A 20,306-nucleotide genomic window follows, 5' to 3' on the forward strand; every position below is an offset into this window, starting at 1 on the left:
CATTTTATCCCTAGATAAGAGAATTACATTTTCCTTACTGTAGTATTATCAAAAAATTGTGCTTAGGCATTATATCATGAATATTGCCCCAAAATATTGTGAAAATCTGTTTTCTCTCTTGTTCCATAACTAGCTACATAATATTCTCAATTTTGCCTCACAAAGTCTAAAATGTTTACTATATGGCTCTTTACAGAAAGAGTTTGCCAAGCCTTGGCTTAGACTAAAGTGGTAGTGGTGAAGATGGCAAAATAATTTGACATATATTTGGGCAAAATGGCAGGAAAAACGACAGATCAGATACCAGGTGTGAAAGAAGTTAAAGAGTGAAGGGTAAGCAACTGAGTGAAGGAGAACAGTATTTGCTGAGATAGGAGTTAGGTGGAACAGGTTTGGAGAGGCAAATCAATAATTCTTTTTGACTTTGAACTCATAGGACAAATGGGAATTGAAAACATAAATCCCATAGTCACAAGCCTGTAGATTTTCTCTCAAAGCATGGGTCTTCCACATACAAAAGATCTTACGCCATACACAAAAATTAACTCAAGTGGATTAAAGACCTAAAGAAGATAATGGAGACCAAAAGCTTCATGACACTAGACTTAAGAAAGATTTCTTAGATATAACACCAGAGTCATAGGCAACAAAGTCAAACATAAATAGGATTACATCAAACTTAAAAATGTCTGTACATCAAAGGACACAAACAATAGAGTGAATGGGAGAAAATATTTGCAAATCATATATATGATAAGGGGTTAATATCTAGAATTTATAAAGAATTAGCACTTAAGAAGATGAACCTTATTTATTTACTTATTTATTTAGATTTATTTAATTAGGGGCACGTGGGTGGCTCAGATGGGTAAGTGTCTGCCTTCAGCTTAGGTCATAATCTTGGGGTCCTGACATCGGGCCTCTTGTCAGGCTCCCTGCACAGCAGGGAGTCTGCTTCTCCTTTTCCCTCTGTCTCTCCCCCACTGTTCATGCTCTTTCTCTCCCCCTCAAATGAATAAATAAAATCTTTAAAAAAAAAGATTTATTTATTTATTTTAGAGAGAGAATGTGTGAGTGGGGAGGGTGGAAGGTCAAGAGGAAAGGGAGAGAGAGTGAATACCCAGCAGACTCTCTGGTGATCAAGGAGCCTTAGTTTGGGGCTCAATCCCAGAACCCTGAGATCTGACCTGAGCTGAAATCAAGAGTCAAATGCTTAACTGAGTGACCCAGGCACCCCAAAAACTAACCTGACTTGAAAATGATCAAAGGGGGCAGCCCCGGTGGCACAGCGGTTTAGCACTGCCTGCAGCCCGGGGTGTGATCCTGGAGACCCGGGATCGAGTCCCACATCGGGCTCCTTGCATGGAGCCTGCTTCTCCCTCTGCCTGTGTCTCTGCCTCCCTCCCCGTGTTTCTCATGAATAAATAAATAAATAATTCTATAAAAAAAAAAGAAAATGATCAAAGGACTTAAATAGACATTTCTCTAATGATTATATACAAACAAATAATAAACATAGGGAAATTTGCTAAACCACTCATCATCATAAAAATATAAATGAAACTGACAATGAGATGTCATCTCACATTAGGATGGCTACTACCCCCAAAAAAGGCCAACAGAAAATAACAAGTGTTGGTGAGAATATAAAGAAATTGGAATCCTTGTGCACTGTTGGCAGAATTGTAAAATGGCACAGCTTATATGGAAAACAGTAGGAGAGTTCTTCAAAAAATTAAAAATAATACTACTAAAATGGTCCAGCAGTCTCACTTCTAGATATATATCTGAAAGAATTGAAAACAGGGTATTTTTTTAAAAAATATTTTCTTTATTTATTCATTAGAGATAGAGAGAGAGAGAGGTAGAGACACAGGCAGAGGGAGAAGCAGGCTCCATGCAGGGAGCCCGATGTGGGACTTGATCCCGTGACTCCAGGATCATACCCTGGGTCAAAGGCAGATGCTCAACCGCTGAGCTATCTAGGCTTCCTGAAAGCAGGGTCTTAAAGGGGTATTTGAACACCCCAGTTCATTGCAGCATTATTTAGAATAGCCAGGAGGTAGAAGCAACCAAAATGTCCACCAACAGATGAATGGATAAACAAAATGTGGTATATGCATACACTGGAGTAGTATTCAGCTGTAAAAAGGAAAGAAATCCTGTCACATGGTACAACATGGTTAAACCATGAGGACATTATGCTAAGTGAAGTAAATCAGACAAATACTGTATACATCCACTTATTTGAGGCACCTAAAGCCATCAGGTTCATTGAAACAGAAAGTAGAATGGTGGTTACCAGGGTCTATGGGGAGGGAGGGTAGGGGAAGTTGTTGTTCAGTGGGTGTAGAATTTCAGATTTGCAGGATGAGAAAGTTATGATGATCTGTTTCTCATCATCATAAATATATTTAATACACTGAACTGTGTACCTATGAATGGTTAAAATGGTAAATTTTATTATATTGCTTACCACCAAAAAAATTGTTAGTTGAAAAGTCGTAGGAGCCAAAACAATTTTTAAAAAGAAACACAAAGTTGAAATAAATATATAACTTGATTTCAAGATTAATTATGAAACAGCAGTGTCAGGACAGTATGATATTGGTAGATAGATAGATAGATAGAAGAGAATAAAGTATAGACATAGATCCAGTTACAGGTGATCAGTTGATTATTGGCAAAGATGCTAAGAAATTTTAATGTGAAATTCTCTTAAATGGTGTTGAAACAATATCCATTTGGTGAATAAAATGAACTCATTTATTAGACAGATCAGTGATTGCCTAGGGGTAAGGACCAAGGTTGGACTGTGAAAGGGCAGGAAAAACATTTTGGAGGTGGTGGGAATGTTCTGTGTGTTGACTGTGGTGGTGGTTTCTTATAGTTGTCGAAAGTCATTGAATTCTATACTTTAAATGGAATGTAGTCTTCTGTACATAAGTTATATTTCATTAAAGTTGATTTGTTTTAAGATGGGGATTGGAAGTGTAGGGGAGCATGGATGTCGATGAGATGACACAGGGAAAGAAAGTAGATGGAAAAGAGAAGAGAGCCTAGGTCTGGGCCCTGGGGACCTCCTGCAGGTGGAAATTGCATGAGGCTAAGAAGGAGCTTTCAGGGAGGTAGGAGAAAACTTGAAGTCCATGAAAGAATTGTATTTGGGAGAGAGAATAATTGACAGTTCATAGCATTGCTGGATGAAGACAAAGCCAACTTATTGATAGGTAAGGCAACATGGAAACCGTGGGTGATCTTGATGAAGGACTACAGATGAACAGTGGGGAAAAAAACACATGGGAGCAGGTTCAGAGGAGAATGGAAAGGGACAAGGTAGAGACCATGAAGAGAAACAGCTTTTTACAGAGTTTGGCTGTAAAGGACAAAGGGAGCAGTAACTAGAGGGACATGTCTATAGAATTTTTTAAAATTATTTTTTGCATTTTTTTTGTTGTTGTTGAAGGAACAGGATTGTTTGTCCTGTACAGTTTTCCATTATCAGAACTGAGCTGATTGCTTCTCAGTGGTGTGGTTTTACATGTCCTCCCTCCTTTGTTTTCTATAAATTGATATTTGGCTCCAGAGATGTAATCAGATTCCAATGCCATTATCTTTGGCAAGATTGGGTCATAAAATGGTGTGGCACACCTCATACAGAGGTCTGGTCACCTCTCCATTGATACTCAAGCTTGGATCAATAAATTCATTAAGGTTTACAAAATGCTGTTGTCTCAATGTTGTCTTTTTTTTTTTTTCCATTTATTACCAGGATTGATTCTTTAAAGAGAAAGTGTATCTCAACTGTTTCTTGGGTTATCCAGGACTACAGCATTCATAGAAAAGACGTAAGATAAATGCTGGATCCTTTCCCTTTACTACTTTCCAGTCCCAAAGAGTTGGTTCCCTGTCATTCTTCAAAAGTGACTAAATTAGACTGTTATTTTGTTTCTGGTATCCATTTTGAACTCATGGCTTCAAACATAGTTGGTCTGCTTTAATCCATTGCAGTTATAATCCTTACTCATGGTCAGATTTTGCCAGCTTTGGCCAGGGAATTTCCTGAGCCCTGAGTCTTTGTAACTTGCCCCAATCTCTGATAGCTCCCTTGCTTTCTGATGTGATGAGATGTAGCAGCTTTATCTCTGCCCCCAAACCCCAGGATCAACCATTCTGCTGAGAAGCCTTGATTTCTTGGAGTGGGAAATGGTATTTGTAGATAACATCTGGGGTGCTAGGGATGTTTATTGCTGCTGGGTCTCTTCAGTGTTTCTGTGGAAGATTCAGAAAGCATGCCACCACTGCCATCTTCCCAGAATCTAGTAGCTACACTTTTCAATCAGAAAATTTCTCTTTCTGCACAGCTGTTAGGATTAATTGTGTTGCTGCATGACACAGGTGGTCAGTTGTGCTCACTCTGTGCTGGTAAGTATAGACTGGATTCTGGATCTCTGCCTCAGGCTTTTGAGGAGAGAAAATTTAACTGCCGAGGCTTGGGTTTGTAGGAATGGCGATACTTTCACTGAGTATTTTCCTCACTACTCCTAGAATTGCAGCATATCATTGAACTGCCTATCCTCAGTCTACATAATTCTATAGCATTCCTTTCCCTAATTTTTTGACAGCTACACCTCTAGCTCTGCCCAGCTAAAACTTCTGCTAGACAGTTGAAGATTGAGAGAGATATGTAGGTCACTCTTGTCCCTCTTGGTATGGAAAAGCTTCAGAATTCTTGGAGAAAATTGATTTTTTTTCATTTCCATTTTGTGACACTGATACGCATGCTGTTGGGATTAAGGAGGAAGTGCAAGAAATGGTCCTTGACCTAAATGATGACCTAGTCCATTATTGTAGAGATATTCCGTCCTACACGGAATAGAGATAGCCCAACCCTTCACAACTGCTTGAATTGGAATTCTTATTCTTCTACTGAAGTGTAGGCAAATTACTTTTATATCCCTGCACCTTTATTCCTCATAAGTAAAACAAAATGTAGATTTTGAGATCTGTTTGTCCTCCAAATTATAAATTTCTGGGAATGAAACAGGCTTAGCTCTACTTTTGGGTTTACTTCTAGCCTTTGAGTCCTCCTTACTTGAGTGATTGCTACCTGCTGCATTTTTCTTGGGCTCCCCGCCCACCTCCTCCCTCATTCCTGTGTATCCTCAATCTTACATCAGACTTCAGTCTTTCTAAAGCAACCACGTTACTCCCCAATTTTTAAATGGTAATACTTTGTAAAGTATGAACTCTGCAAGATGGGACCTGGCTCTGTAATTCCTTCTTGGTTTTCCTTTCATGCCCCTTTACTCCAGCAGCCAAACCTATCTCTGGCCGTATGGAACCATTCACCACACCTTAAACTCACCAGGCTTTTTCTTAATCCGAAATTCACGCACACTGTCCCATCCAACCAAACTGTTTCATTTATTTCCTTTTTGGAGAATGCCTGCTAATTTTTTAGTCCCCAGCTCTAATGTGTATCTGCAAATCTTCCTTGACCTTTCTGGGCGTTTAGCTGGTTTGCCTCTTATCCTTTAATACTTTGTATGTTTTGTACTATGGATTTATCATATTGAATTATAATTTATTTTGTTTCCTTTTTTAATGCAATCACTATCCCCAATGTGGGGCTTGAACACACAGTCCCAGATCAAGAGTCCCATGCTCTACTGATTAAGCCAGCCAGATGCCCCTATAATTTATTGTAGAATTCTCTTTTTTCCTTCAGTCTCCCAGAGGGTGAATTTTAATTCAGCTAGCAGTGCTCAACTCAATATAGTTAATGGACAGATGAATGGATAGATGGATGGTTGGATGGATGGATGGATCGATGGATGGATCGATGGATGAATGACCAAAGTAGAAGTGCCAGTGTCAGAACCCAGGATTCAAGACTTAGTTCTTAATCCCTTAGGACATTGAGAGAGATAATTGATTTTGTTCCATTCTGTACCATTTCTCTTTTTGCCTTTATGAAATTTTATATGTACATTTGGAAGAATAGGAATAATAGGTAAGCCAAAAAAAAAAGCCAACTAATATCTTCCACCCAGAAATAATAGTTAACTGTTTTATGTGCATTATTTATGCTAGAATTTTATCTTTAACATATACAAGTTTTTAACATGTTGTATTCCTGACCTATTGTTTTGTTCTTTATTTTTGCACTTAGAAATATACTATAAACATTTTTAATGTCTCAAATTTTTTAATGGATGCATGGATTATACCATAATTTATTTAACCACTTTAACCATTTAACCTGCTTGAAGATTTTAGAATCTGTAAACTGCAACTGTGATGTCATTTTTGTAGCTATGCGTTTTTGTAGCTTTTGTTTTTGTTGTTTTTGCCTACTCATGACTTTTTCCCTTAGGTTAAATTCTTAAAAGTGAAAATAATAGATAAAAATACTGATTTTGAGTTTTCTGCACTATACCACACCATGTTGAGTGTGCTGGTCAGTTTACTATTGTGTTGGGTCACTGGGGGCAATATTTGCGGGGGGGGGAGCTAACCATTTTGTCATTGTGCATTAATCTACTTTCCTTCTGACTGGCATAACTTCCCTCAATCAGGAACCAGGGGCTTAGCTGGAATTCTGGAGATTTGCTCTGGGTTCTATGATTTGAGTGATCTTAAAGATTGGGGTTAGTAAACCTACCCTTTTTATTATTTTTTAATATTTTAATTATTTAAAAGATTTTATTTATTCATGAGAGGCAGAGACATAGGCAGAGGAAGAAGCAGGCTCCCTGCAGGGATCCTCATTCGGGACTTGATCCCAGGATCTCGGGATCACGACCTGAGCCAAAGGCAGACACTCAACCACTGAGCCATCCGGGTGCCCCAACCTACACTTTTTTAAAAAGGAACAAAATAAGAATATATCTGTGATAGCTCATGGCATGCAGTTGAATGCAGGCTACTGCTCCCTCCAGAGTTACATCTGGGAACTTAAAAAACAAACAACAAACCATATAGCTACTTAGAACTGCTTTATTTTTTGTGGAATCTTTGAAGTCATTGGGCCTTTTCTGAGGAACACAAGAAAGAATTTTGAAGAACAGGTTAGGTTAGGAATAAATAAAGCAATTTTACAGGTGAGAATTTTCTGGAAAATATAATTTACTTCCAATGAACTATTTAGTTATCCATTTCTTGCAAATGAAAATTAAAACAAGATATGCATAAATCATATTGTATTACTCTGAACTTACTTTATTTACAAATACATGCATAACATAGGGGCTATGTCTATTTTCACTGCCCTCTGGACATAGAAGGATTGTGTTGTCCCTCTTGTTATTTTAAACAAATGCTAACTTTCTATGACAGGTTTATTGAGATAGAATTCACACATCATAGTTCACCCAGAATGCACAAGTCAGCATTTTTTAGTCTCTTCACAGAGTTGTTCAGTCATCACCACAATCACTTGTAGAACATTTTCACCAACACAAAAATTTGAAACCCCATACTAATTAGCAGTCATTTCTCATTTCCTCCCAGCCCTGCTCCCTTGGCAGCCACCTTTTCTTCCTCCCATCCTCCCTTATCTTTCTTCTCTTTTCCCTCCCTCTCCCCTCCCTTCTTTCCTTTCTAAAAGGAGTTTGATATGTGCTTTATATACCTGATTTTTTGGAAAGTTTGGTAGAAGCACAACCACTTCCAGAATTAGCATGACATATTAACACTTGGACCAAATCGATAAGTAAATTGTCACAAGTTCTTTCCGAAACCAATTAACATATATTTACTTTTGTATATAGACTATTATCCAAGAAGAACAAAATAGAAAGTTAAGAGTTCAGACTTATAAGACTTGACTTTCAGAATGATGTGGAAACTCTTTCTGAAGAAATTTTTCTTACTTTTTCCCCTGAACTTTTCTTATTGGCTTTAATGTGGACTTGCTTCTCTAGTCTCAGTCTGACAAAATGCCCCATGTAAGGCATGGCAAGGAATCATTTCTTGTAACTGTTACTTAGATACCAAGGTGTAGCCACTTCTTGAACTTGTGCCAGATGGATCTTCCAAAGATGTCTCTTATCCAAGCATGAGATCTAGCTTTTTCTTGAGCAGTCTGAAGAAGCCTTAAGGCATCTTCTCTTTCCTGGACAACTTTATCTAATGTACCTCTGGAATCTGCTACCCTTTCCAACTGTTCCAGACTTGGCATTGGCAATCTCTGCCGCTTGGCATCCTGCTCTAGAGTTAGGAGCATGTTTGTTTGTTTCTTTTTTTTTTAAGATTTTATTTATTTATTCATGAGACACACAGAGAGAAAGAGAGAGAGGCAGAGACACAGGCAGAGGAAGAAACAGGCTTCATGCAGGGAGCCCGATGTGGGACTTGATCCCTGGACTGTGGGATCACACCCTGAGCTGAAGGCAGATACTCAATTGCTGAGCCACCCAGGCATCCTGCATGTTTCTTTTTTCAGTAGGACAACCAGAGTTTATGTCTATTTTCATTACTTTCATTCCTAATTGTTGACAGGTCCATGAAGCTCCAAGTTTCATTCCCCCCACCCTAATTTCTTAGGGAATCAAAAATTTTTTTCAATACATTCCTTGACCAGTGGAATAAAGTAATCTACACTAATGAAAAGATGTGACATTTGGTGGATTTTTAGGCAATCTGTGCTAGCCCAAGAAATTGTGACAACCAGGAAGTCTCCAGGGCAGCTGTGAGTCTTCTGTAAAGAACAGCCAAACTGTACTAATCTACTTCCTATCTCTGTAAATTTGCCCATTCTGGACATTTCATGTTAAATAGAATCGTATAATATGTGGTCCTTTGTGATGACCTTCTATGTCAGTACTGCATTCCTTTTAATAGTCAAATAATATTGCATCATATAAGCATACCATATTTTGTTTATCCATGTACCACTTGATGGACATTTAGGTTATTTGGCTATTAATAATACTGCTATGAACATTCATGTACACATTTTTGTGTGGATATGAATTCATTTTATACTTCTTTTTTTCCCCAGTGTCTTTCTCGAGAAGCGGGTGGAAACATGAGCATTCAGTTTCTTGGTACAGTGGTAAGCATGACGGGATTATTATTTTGTATATTCACTAAATTTACAGAGGAGGAATAAAAGTGTTCAACTAGCTTTAGCGCATATATTTGAACTTGTTTTCATCAAGGTTTTACTTTGCTATTAAATGAGATGTCTTTGTTTAATAAATGCATTCTTAATGTTCAAGAGGTTTCCATGATAGAATAATTTTAGCTATTTCTCATTAGAGAGAAAATAGATTTTTAAAAATATTTGCATGTTGTTGAGTATTTTAAGTGCTTTTTTTTTCAATTTTCGGTTTTCTGCCTGTTTTTTAATAATAAAAATAAGAAACCTATTATTTAAGATGCTTTTCCTGTCGGTTTTCCTTATAACTTTGTCTATTAAGTTTTTTTCAAGTACGCATTTCTAAGGAAATGGAGTCATAATTTTGTATCTTGATTTTTTTTCACTTAAGATCCTACTAATCATTTTCCATATTGCTAGAATATATTTATCAGCATCATTTTAGTGGAGCTGTGTTTAACATTCTGGTGAGTGGATATGACATATTTTATTATCTATGAATCCCAGTTGTTAGGTATTTAAGTGACCCCTCATTTTTGCCATTATGAATGGTGTTCTAATGAACAACTTTATGGTTTTGCTTTTTTGATATTTTAAATTATTTTCAAACATGGATATTTTCAAAAATGTATAAGATATATTTCATTCAAAGTAGAATGAAGACCATCAATAATTTTATGGCTTAGTATGTCTTACTTGTTATTTCCTGTCTTTTTACAATGCCCTTTGTCACGTATTAGAATACTGCTTTGCATTCTTGTTAGCAGTAGTTACAGTTTTCAAAATTATTTAACTTTAGCTGGTGAAAAGAAGTTTATTTTACAGTTATTATTTTTCTTTTAATGTGAAGGTAGTGGTCGTTGAAATGATCATATTCATGAGGTATGATCAGATAATAAGGTGCCTTAATGTTTTAATTAGCATTTCTCTGTATATGGGGGGAGAGAGAGAGAGAGAGACAGAGACAGAGGAGGCAAGTCCAAAATATGCATGGTAGGCCTGGGAAGACTTGGAGTTCAAGTCCAAAGACCATGTACTTGGAGGATTCCTTCTTACTTGGGAGGTCAGTCCTTTTTCTTTGTTTAATTGAATTATGCCCACCCTTATTAGGGGGAGTAATCTGCTTTACTCCAAGTCTGCTGATTTAAATTTTAATCTAGGGATCCCTGGGTGGCGCAGCGGTTTGGCGCCTGCCTTTGGCCCAGGGCGCAATCCTGGAGACCCGGGATCGAATCCCACATCAGGCTCCCAGTGCATGGAGCCTGCTTCTCCCTCTGCCTATGTCTCTGCCTCTCTCTCTTTCTCTCTCTGGGACTATCATAAATAAATAAAAATTAAAAAATAAATAAATAGATTTTAATCTAAAAAATATCTTCATAGAAACATCTAGAATAATGTTTGGCCAAAAATCTGGATACTATAGACTAGCCAAGTTGATACATAAAATCCACCATCACTGAAGTATACACATCCCATCCCTTAGTGGCAGTTACATTATTATCAATAGATATGCGGGCACACTTTGGAGATATTGTGAGTTTGGTTCCAGACCTCAGCAAGAAAGCCTATGTTGCAATAAAATGAGTAAAAAATACTGCTGGGGGGGCCTGGCTGGCTCAGAGAAAGTATGACTCTTGATTTCAGGGTTGCAATTTTGAGCTCCATGTTGGGTGTAGATATTAATAAAAATAAATTATGAAAAAATAAAAATAAATAAGAATACTATATTGCTTTAAAATGCTAATCATAATTAGAGCTTTTTTTTTAAAAGATTTTATTTAATCAGGAGAGACACAGAGAGAGAGAGAGAGAGAGAAGCAGAGACACAGGCAAAGGGAGAAGCAGGCTCCATGCAGGGAGCCCCACGTGGGACTCCATCCTGGGTCTCCATGATCAGGGCTTGGGCCGAAGGAGGTGTTAAACTGCTGAGCCACCTGGGCTGCCCCATCATCATAGCTTTCAGTGAGTTATAACCACTGATCCCAGGTCACAATAAAACAGTAATAATGAAATACAGTCATAATGTAAAAGTTTGAAATATTGTAAGGATTATTAAAAAGTGACACAGACATATTGGAAAATGGCACCAATAGATTTGCTTGATGCAGGGTTGCCACAAATGTTCAATCGGTTTAAAAAAAAAAAACCCACAGTATCTGCAACACATAATAAAACAAAGCACCATAGAATGCAGTGTACCTGTGATCTTCTGGAAAGAGAATTACACATCTTCCTAGAATGATCTTATGTGGACGTCTCTCTGTACTTCAGCACTTGTGCTAGAAAGGACTTGTTTTTCTGGATTCTAGCAGAACAGTGTGTTGTCCTTGCTTCCCCTTCTACTACTTCCACCACCCCACCCTGACCAACGCCTTTGTCATCTCTTGTCTTCCCCTAAATGCGATTCATTTACCAGTTAACGTGATCCTTTTAGAGTATAAATCAAGTCTATTGTTCTTGTTACTTTTCTTCAGCAGCATTGGGTGCAGACACCAGGGTCTCTTCACCTACCTTTCCTCTGCCAAGACTGTTTGCCCCCAGGCAACTGCGCGGAAGGTTCCCTCACTTTCTTCAAGCCTTTGGCCACCACCTCAGGGATGACTTCCTGGTCACATTGTTTAAAATTTTTACCACCTTTCCTCTACTTTGTTCTGTTTCTTTAGCAGTTAATCACTATCTGACATATTTTAATGTTTGACATATTTTACTTTTTAAAAACTTGTTTATTATCCATCTCTCCCACTTGGGTAAACTAAGCTCCATGAGCACAGGGCTCGTGACTGTCCTGTCCACCGCTCTCACCCAGCACTCAGAACAGGGCCTTCATACCATAGGCACTCCATGAATGCTTATCGAGTGGATCAATGACATCCATAAGTATGGGACCTAAAGATTCCACTTAAAGACGAAGAAAGCAAATACAGAAACAAAGGAGAAGAAGGAAGAGCCTTGGAGACTGTTTGGGACCTTAACAATGAATCCCTCTTGCCCAAGTGAGGAACTTGAGTCAGAAAAGACAACTCTCTTGGCCAAGGGTTCACAGATAGTGGAGCTCCAGTTTGTCTGCTCAGCCCAGTGCTCTTCCATCAGCAAATGCCCTTTACCTTATTTCTTTTCATCTACTCTAGGCCCCTAAAATACAGCAGGAAACATAATAAACACACCCTACACAGCCATAAAAACTGGACCTGTTTAGGGCACCTGGGTGGCTCAGTGGTTGAGCATCTACCTTTGGCTCAGGTTGTGATCTCAGGGTCCTGGGATCAAGTTCTGCATTGGGCTCCCTGCATGGAGCCTGCTTCTCCCTCTGCCTATGTCTCTGCCTCTCTCTCTGTGGTGTCTTTCATAAATAAATAAATAAAATCTTTATAAAAAAAAAAGTGGACCTGTTTATGTAGCTGATTCCACTGTCTTCCTCCAGGAAAAAAGAGGTGACTTGCTAGTGAATCCTAATTATTTGTCCACATTGTTTATACACTTTGTACAGAGAAGAAATGTCAGTGTCTAGAGTAATTTTGAAGTACTCTAAAATTCTACATCACAGCCATTGAGATGGCCATTGTAGTTTGTTACAGTGCATTTTTCTATGTGTACTATTGGCAGTAATAATAGATCAGTATGAAAGAGAGAAAGAAAAGGTCTTGAGATAGTGGGACTGTTAAGACAGATGCAGAGTAATTTCTAGCAAGCGTGTACTGCTTCACTTCTAATTTCCTAAAGCAGATGCAGTCAGGAAGAGCACTGGTAGGTCACATGGTTAAGGGAAGACTTCCGAAATACAAATTTTCTTTGTGAGAATATTGTAGAATTTTCTATACAAGTTGGCTTTTGAATGTTGATAAACATACCTTCATGTTCAAAGAGTTGAATTTTAGACTAAGAAGGACTTTTGTAAAAAAAAAAAAAAGAAGAAGAAGAAGAAGAAGAAGGACTTTTATGGGGCAACCCGGGTGGCTCAGCAGTTTGGCGCTGCCTTCTGCCCAGGGCATGATCCTGGAGACCCAGGATCGAGTTCCACGTCGGGCTCCCTGCATGGAGTCTGCTTCTCCCTCTGCCTGTGTCTCTGCCTCTCTCTCTCTGTCTCTCAAATAAATTTTTTTTTTTAAAGAAGGACTTTTGTTGCATTGATAAAGTTCAAAAATGTTCTGTCAGTTCAGAGAAGGTACAGACTTCAAAATCATTTCATTTGTTGTTTTACACAATTTGAACTTTAAAAAATACAAGTTTGTTATTTCTCACTAAAATAAATCTCATTTTTTAGTAATTTTTTTAAGTTTATTTTTTTTTATTTTTATTTATTTATGATAGTCACACACACACACACACAGAGAGAGAGAGAGAGAGAGAGAGAGAGAGGCAGAGACACAGGCAGAGGGAGAAGCAGGCTCCATGCACCCGGAGCCCGACGTGGGATTCGATCCCGGGTCTCCAGGATCGCCAGGATCTCGCCCTGGGCTAAAGGCGGGCGCTAAACCGCTGCGCCACCCAGGGATCCCTAAATCTCATTTTTAAAAAAGATTTTATTTATTCATGAGAGACAGAGACAGAGAGAGATGCAGAGACACAGGCAGAGGGAAAAACAGGTTCCATGCAGGGAGCCTGATGTGGGACTCATTCCAGGCATTCCAGGATCATGCCCTGAGCTGAAGGCAGATGCCCAACTGCTGAGCCACCCATGTGTCCCAAAATCTCATTATTAAAATTAGATTGCTACATATATAAATACTAAATATTACATAAAATGTTATAAATACACTTTACACATTTATAATATGTATAAAAGAACATTTATAAAATACTTATAAGTTACAAAGACTAATGATAAAACAAAGACCTGTATACCCACCAGAGTTTTTCTAAAAAACACAAAAATTATCATTACCTTTGAAGTTCACTGTGTATTCCTTCTCAATCCTATCAGATCTCCTTTCTCCTCCTTCCTAATTTTTGTCACACCTTTTCTTTATAACTTTTCCATATAAATACATCCTTAAATATTAAACAATTAAGTTTTACATGTTTTTAAGCTCGACATGCATGGGATTATATTCTGTTATTGTCTGACTTTGTTATTTGGCTCTGTGTTGTTTGTGAGGTCCTCCTCTACAGTTGATGGACCCCTGGGTGGTCTGTAGTGTCTTTGCTGTAACTCCGTGCTGCTCTAAGCATATGTACATGAGTACATATATCCTGATTGCATGTATGCCAGAGTTTTGTTAGGGTTGATGTGCACAGAGTATGCAGTGAATGAGTTCACTTTGTTCCACATTTTCACTAGTAGCTGATATTATCAGACTTGTTAAGTTTTGCCAGTGTCAGTAGTGTCCTCATTGTGGTTTTAATTAACATCTTGATTATTAATGAAGTAGAACATATTTTTCTGCATTTATGTTTATTGACCATTGAGTCTAATCCTCTGTAAAGTACCTCTTCACACCTTCTGCCCATCTTTCATTGGAGTGAGACTGTATATATGCATATATATATGTATATATATTATGTATATATAAATTACATAAATTTAGTCTATTTATGTAATTTGCATTTTTAATAAGGCAAGGAGGACTGGGTTGGATCACCTGACTAGTCTGGATTGTGAGCTGTGAATGGAAGTGACTGTCAAGAACTGTGGAGGCTCTGAGATTTTACCTTCCTTGAAGCTGACAAATTAGCCCACTACAGTCATGGATGCTGGTAGAAGAGGTGAGACTCCAGGGTCAGAGATGAAGGATGGTTTATTACAGCAATAGCAGTGGCCAGAATATCATTATTTTTGCATCATTTCCCTGAGCTCCAGTTCCCACAGTGTGGTGTGAAGAGGGCAGGAGGACATGTGCTCACACAGTGGGTTCACAAGTAGGGGAACCTGAGTTAGTTCAGAGAACTCTGAGTTTCTCTGTGGGCAGTGAACATGCCTTCCCTTTGTTCCAAGGGTGTCTCTGTCTTACAAGGCTGTTTGTATAGTCCAGAACAAAGGATAGTCAGTGCCACACTCAAAGAAGTAGAGAAGCACGAGAGACCCATGGAGAATTGTCTCCTTACAGTGACGTCTTTCATTTCTGGTCAGGGACAGCCATGAGCAGGCATGCGCTCTCTAGGTCCCTCCCATGTCTGCTGGGGAAACAACATGCTTGGCTGTTGAGTTCCTAGCAGCATGGGTTCCTGGGGAAGGCTGGAGCTGGGGCACCGTACCCCCAACTTTCTGTGGACTGAGATTTCAGAGCTATTTCTGAAGCCTAACCTAGCTTATCCTAACACACAGCCTTGGAATATAAAGGACTCTTCTCACTAATAGAGTTCCATATCCATTTACATATATAGAAAAGATGTAGACATTGGAGAGTCAGTGGATTAAGTCGATCTACTGTAAAATCTTTGGCTCTTTAATTTTAAATCTAAGTGTAAGGTATTTCCGTTCTGTTACTCTGAACTTGATTTAAAAATTGTTAAGTCAGTAAGTATTTTTATATAATGAAAGACAAACTCTTCTACTAAAGGCATTGAGATCAGGACACCTGGGTGGCTCAGTGATTGAGCGTCTGCCTTTGGCTCAGGTCACGATCCCAGGGTCCTAGGATCAAGTCCCACATTGGGCTCCCTGCAGGGACCCTGCTTCTCACTCTGTGTCTCTGCCTCTCTGTGTATGTATCTCATGAATAAATAAATAGGGGGATCCCTGGGTGGCGCAGCGGTTTGGCGCCTGCCTTTGGCCTGGGGCGCGATCCTGGAAACCCTGGATCGAATCCCACATCGGGCTTCCGGTGCATGGAGCCTGCTTCTCTCTCTGCCTCTCTCTCTGTGTCTCTCATGAATAAATAAATAAAATCTCTAAAAAAATAAATAAATAAATAAATAAACAAATAAATAAATAAATAAATAAATAAATAATCTTAAAAAAAAATAAAGGCATTGAGATGAAATTTGCGCCTCTGTGATTCAGAGGAGCATATTTTACTTGGATCTACCTACAAATTCAGGCCATCCACGTTTTAACCTTTATCAACTTCATGACCACTCCCAACATGGAGGACATAGGACTGTATTCGTTTCTTAGGGTTGCCACAACAAATGACCACAAACTGGGTGGCTTTACTCAGAACACAGAAATGTATTTCCTAAGAGTTTAGGAGATGAGAAATCTGAAATTAAGGTGTGGGCAATGTTGTGAGAGCCTTCTGGAGGCTCTCACAGAGAATCTGTTTCATGCCTCTTTCACAGCTTCTGGTATAGTTGGAGCAGTACTTACTGTTCCGTGACTTGTAGCTGCATCATTCTGATCTCTGCTTCTGTCCTCAGATGGCTTTCCTTCCCAGGTCTGTGTATATTCAGTCACAGAAATATAAGCATGCAAGTCACTGGCTTTAGGAACCACCCTTATATAGTAAGACCTTGTCTTAGCTAATTACATTTGGAAAGACCTTCTTTACAACGGAGTCACATTCTGAAATATTGGCTGGATGTGAATTTTTGGATGGCAGGGCTCAACCTAGTATACACCCAACATAGATAGGCATGAAAGCATTTATTTGACATGTATGAAAATTTGAAAACTAACTCAGGCAATTTACCTAAAAGTATATTTCATAATCAGAGCATTGTTCCTCATTAATACCTGACTTGAGCACTGCCATTTATTTTCCAAGATATTTTCTTACCTTTTATCATCACCTATATCCCATACTCAAACATGCAAAACACCAATTAAAGGGTATGCCTAATTTTCAGAAGACAAAGTGAGCATAGTTTAAATGACTATTCTGTGCTAATAACTGGCAGAAGCAGAATGCAAAATCAGGTCTCTGACTTTCAAGTTAAGCTGTTCACCATCACAGTGCCTTAGAAACAGCTTTATTGTGTGATCCAGTTATTGCTATAACTGCTATTAAGTACAAGTATTTTAGCTTAGGCGCTATGCCATAGATGGGGTGGCTTAAACAGACATTTATTTCTCACAGTTCTAGTGGCTGCTGAGTTCAGGGTCAAGCAGATTTGACTCCTGGTGAGGGTCTTCCTCCTAGCTGGTAACTCTATCTTCACATGGCAAAGAGAAAATTCTGGTCTTCTTATCTTTTACTTTTTATTTCTTTAAAAGCTTTTATTTTAATTCCAGTTAACTAACATACAGTGTTACATTAGTTTCAGGTGTACCATATAGTAATTGGTCTTTCTTCCTTTTTATAAACACTAATCCCATCACGAAAGCCTTATTCCCTTGACCTCATCTAAACCTAACTGCCTCCCAAAGGACCCACAACCAAATAACATTATACTGGGGATTATTAGAGCTTCAACATAGGGATTTAGGGAGGGACACAAACATATAATCCATAACATACACTTGGTTGGTGAGTTACATATCCCAGAATTTTTCCAAGATATATATGCCTATCTCAGATTGTAAGTTGTCTGAGTTTTGTTTTATGTGCATGTTTTTGGTGCAGCTGTGAGTTTGTGTACATCAGATAGTACAAGCTCAAGAAGAAATGGAAGAGGTCCAGTGTTTTACTGAACCAGAATTACTTACTTGAACTATGCCTTGCAATAAGGATGAATATTTCATTATTGCTTTTAAGAATGTAGAAGTTACCAATTTATTCCAAAGTTTTGTTTTGTAATCATTGTTTATGTTTAATTTTTAAAGTACTATTATTTTTTAAATACTATAATATTAAGTCAAACATATCTCACCAAGACTAATTTTTTTCTTGTGAAAACAATGCATATTGCCCCAAAGCGAAAATAAGCATAGAGTACAATAAACAGCTCCTTCGTAGCTGCGCTTTTGGCATTTACCCAAGGACTCTTGAGGAACTATCAAATTATATGTCTTTGAAGCTTAGCCAGATCTCTTAATGAAACCAAATCATGCTGAAGTTCTTAAAGCTAATTTAAATCTCAAATTGTACATTTTAAATTAAGTTTTTATTGATAATAAATATACTTTATTTCTTATTAGCCATGAAAGCTTGAGTGATAATATCAGTAGAATAAACATGTTTTACAAAGATTTACCATTAAGATGCTATTAATATGACCCTTGATACACCAGCACAATTAGATTTCAAAGTAAGCGTTTACGGAGTAACAGCGATTAATGACAACCATCGAAAACAATTTTGAACTCCATCAGTTTAACTCAGGAGGGTAAACTTAATATGATAATTCGTCTAGTTGAATTGTATCAGCTTAGCAGGAAAGTATGTAAATATGTGACCCTTACCTAGTTTCTAAATGGATGCTGTGCTGATAGATTTATCAGTTCCATTAAAGAACTTTGGGGAACTTTGGAATTTCAGCAATTGTTCCCCTGGAAGCTGAGAACCCAACCTGATCTCATACTGGGACCATTCTGGTCTGCATATTTCCATAATTTGCCTTTGCTACTAATATGACAGCAAGACACAAATAACTGTTTCTAATAATATCAGATGGAGTTGTGGAGGACAGCATTTTAATGTAGTAAAAGACCTCCCCGTGGGGTTGTTATTGCTACTATAGAACAGCAGCTACACAGTTGCAACTGTAGTCTCTTAATTGATTCGTTTAATTAGCAAGAGCTGAAGCTTAGGCTGTATCTTGTCATCTGATATCATAGGATCCAAAATCTGCATTATTCATATTTATAGATAGATGTATAAACATCATCAAAAAGTTCTCTTCTGAAAACTCACATATGGATATTGAATTTTGATAGAGTAAACTCCTATTTGTTTGAACTCCAAATAATTGGAAAATGAAAGGAACTATGTTTGTTATTGTTCTTCTGAGTCAGTACTCTTGAGAAGTAAATGATGTCATATAGTTTTGGGTTATTATTGTCTTCCAAAAATAAACTTCCAGGGAACTTGTTCAGTCTTGTATACCTTACAGATTCGTAAGCAGCCCTTCTATTTACATCGTGTCTGGCTCCTCTAATCTCCATCCGCCGTCTCTCCCTTCTGTAGCCCATCCCTTTCCCTGTATTAGTAAGGTTTGAGGAGTAAACAACAGCATGTTGGGATTTCTGGCATGGTCATCCGTGTCCCAGCCTGCCTTTGCAGTCATCCTGAGTGCTGCTGCTTTAGGCTTTCCATGTGTGCCCACCCCTTGACTGAATTGCCTCTATGGGATTTGCTCACCCCACCTACCTGTGCTGGTCTCGGTTTCCTTGGATGGGGAAAACTGGCGTAAAATCCTACAGCCTTCAGCAGAGACCCACTTCCACCCCATCCACACAGGGCTCTATCCCCACTTGGGGCATGTTCTCTTTATTCCTGATCCTTTTCCTGTCCAGCCATAGACATCAGGATGAAAGCCACAGAGCAGACATTTTGTGGAAGAGTGATGAGTCTTTCTGTTTTTGTTTTTGTTTTTGTTTTTGTTTTTAGAAAGGGAGAGACAGAGACAGGGAGAGGGGAAATGGGAGAGAAATGCTCCTAAGCAGGTTCCACCCCCAGTGCAGAGCCCAATATAGGACTTGATCTCACAACCCTAAGACCATGACCTAAACTAAAGTCAAGAGTCCAGCCTTAACCCACTGAGTCACTCAGGCACCCCCAAGTCTTTCTGTTCTTTAGATACATTTTATAATACTAAGAAAAAGTAATTCTATAGCATTCTGTCTTGCCTTTCCCCCACATAATGCGAAATTTCAACCAAAATGTCACTAAAATAATATTTTAGGAAATGGGCTTTAAATGCCTTCCTACTCTTGAACATTGTTTTTTGGTAACATGTTCTATGTACCATGTAACCAACCCAAGAACAAACTTTTGGGAGGTAACTGAGTTTACTTTTCTAGCCTTTTGAAATTGGCATTTTGTATATCATATGAAACTGCAATTATTAATATCCCATTATGTGATGCATTTTGAACAAAACATTTAAAGAAATCACAGACTGCCTGCTGTACTATGTGCTAGGAAGTGTCCTGGATGAATGTGAGTTGGTCTCTGCCGTTAAACAGTGTACTGGGTCCAGGTGACACAGACTGGTATCATGAGTACATGTAAGTGTGAGATGGGTTATGTATAGGGCAATGAGATAGCAGAGGAAATTATAGATTAGTTTATTTCTTCTTCTGATACAAAACCCAAGACCATATGTTCAGAAGCTGTGCTCCGCGACGATAGTAGAGAAACAAAGGAAATAAAATAAATGGAGGTACAGAGGCTTGTGGGTGCCCAGATGTTTAAAGAAGAGTAGGTTGCCTAGTGAGGGT

General features: G+C 38.4%; 1 protein-coding gene and 1 pseudogene across 1 annotated transcript in view; one reads left to right on the forward strand and one right to left on the reverse strand.

Annotated features, from left to right (window-relative positions):
- Positions 1 to 20,306, forward strand: part of PCCA (propionyl-CoA carboxylase subunit alpha) — a 404,157-nt gene that overhangs the window by 318,412 nt on the left and 65,439 nt on the right. Inside the window, exon 21 of the mRNA XM_055335978.1 lies at positions 9,008 to 9,061. Within this exon, the coding sequence (XP_055191953.1) occupies positions 9,008 to 9,061 (54 nt within the window). The remainder of the gene's footprint in view (positions 1 to 9,007; positions 9,062 to 20,306) is intronic.
- Positions 7,820 to 8,230, reverse strand: LOC129516314 (39S ribosomal protein L47, mitochondrial-like; annotated as a pseudogene).

Source organism: Nyctereutes procyonoides, unplaced genomic scaffold (assembly GCF_905146905.1).
Source record: "Nyctereutes procyonoides isolate TBG_1078 unplaced genomic scaffold, NYPRO_anot_genome, whole genome shotgun sequence".
In the NCBI taxonomy this organism is placed as follows: domain Eukaryota; kingdom Metazoa; phylum Chordata; class Mammalia; order Carnivora; family Canidae; genus Nyctereutes; species Nyctereutes procyonoides.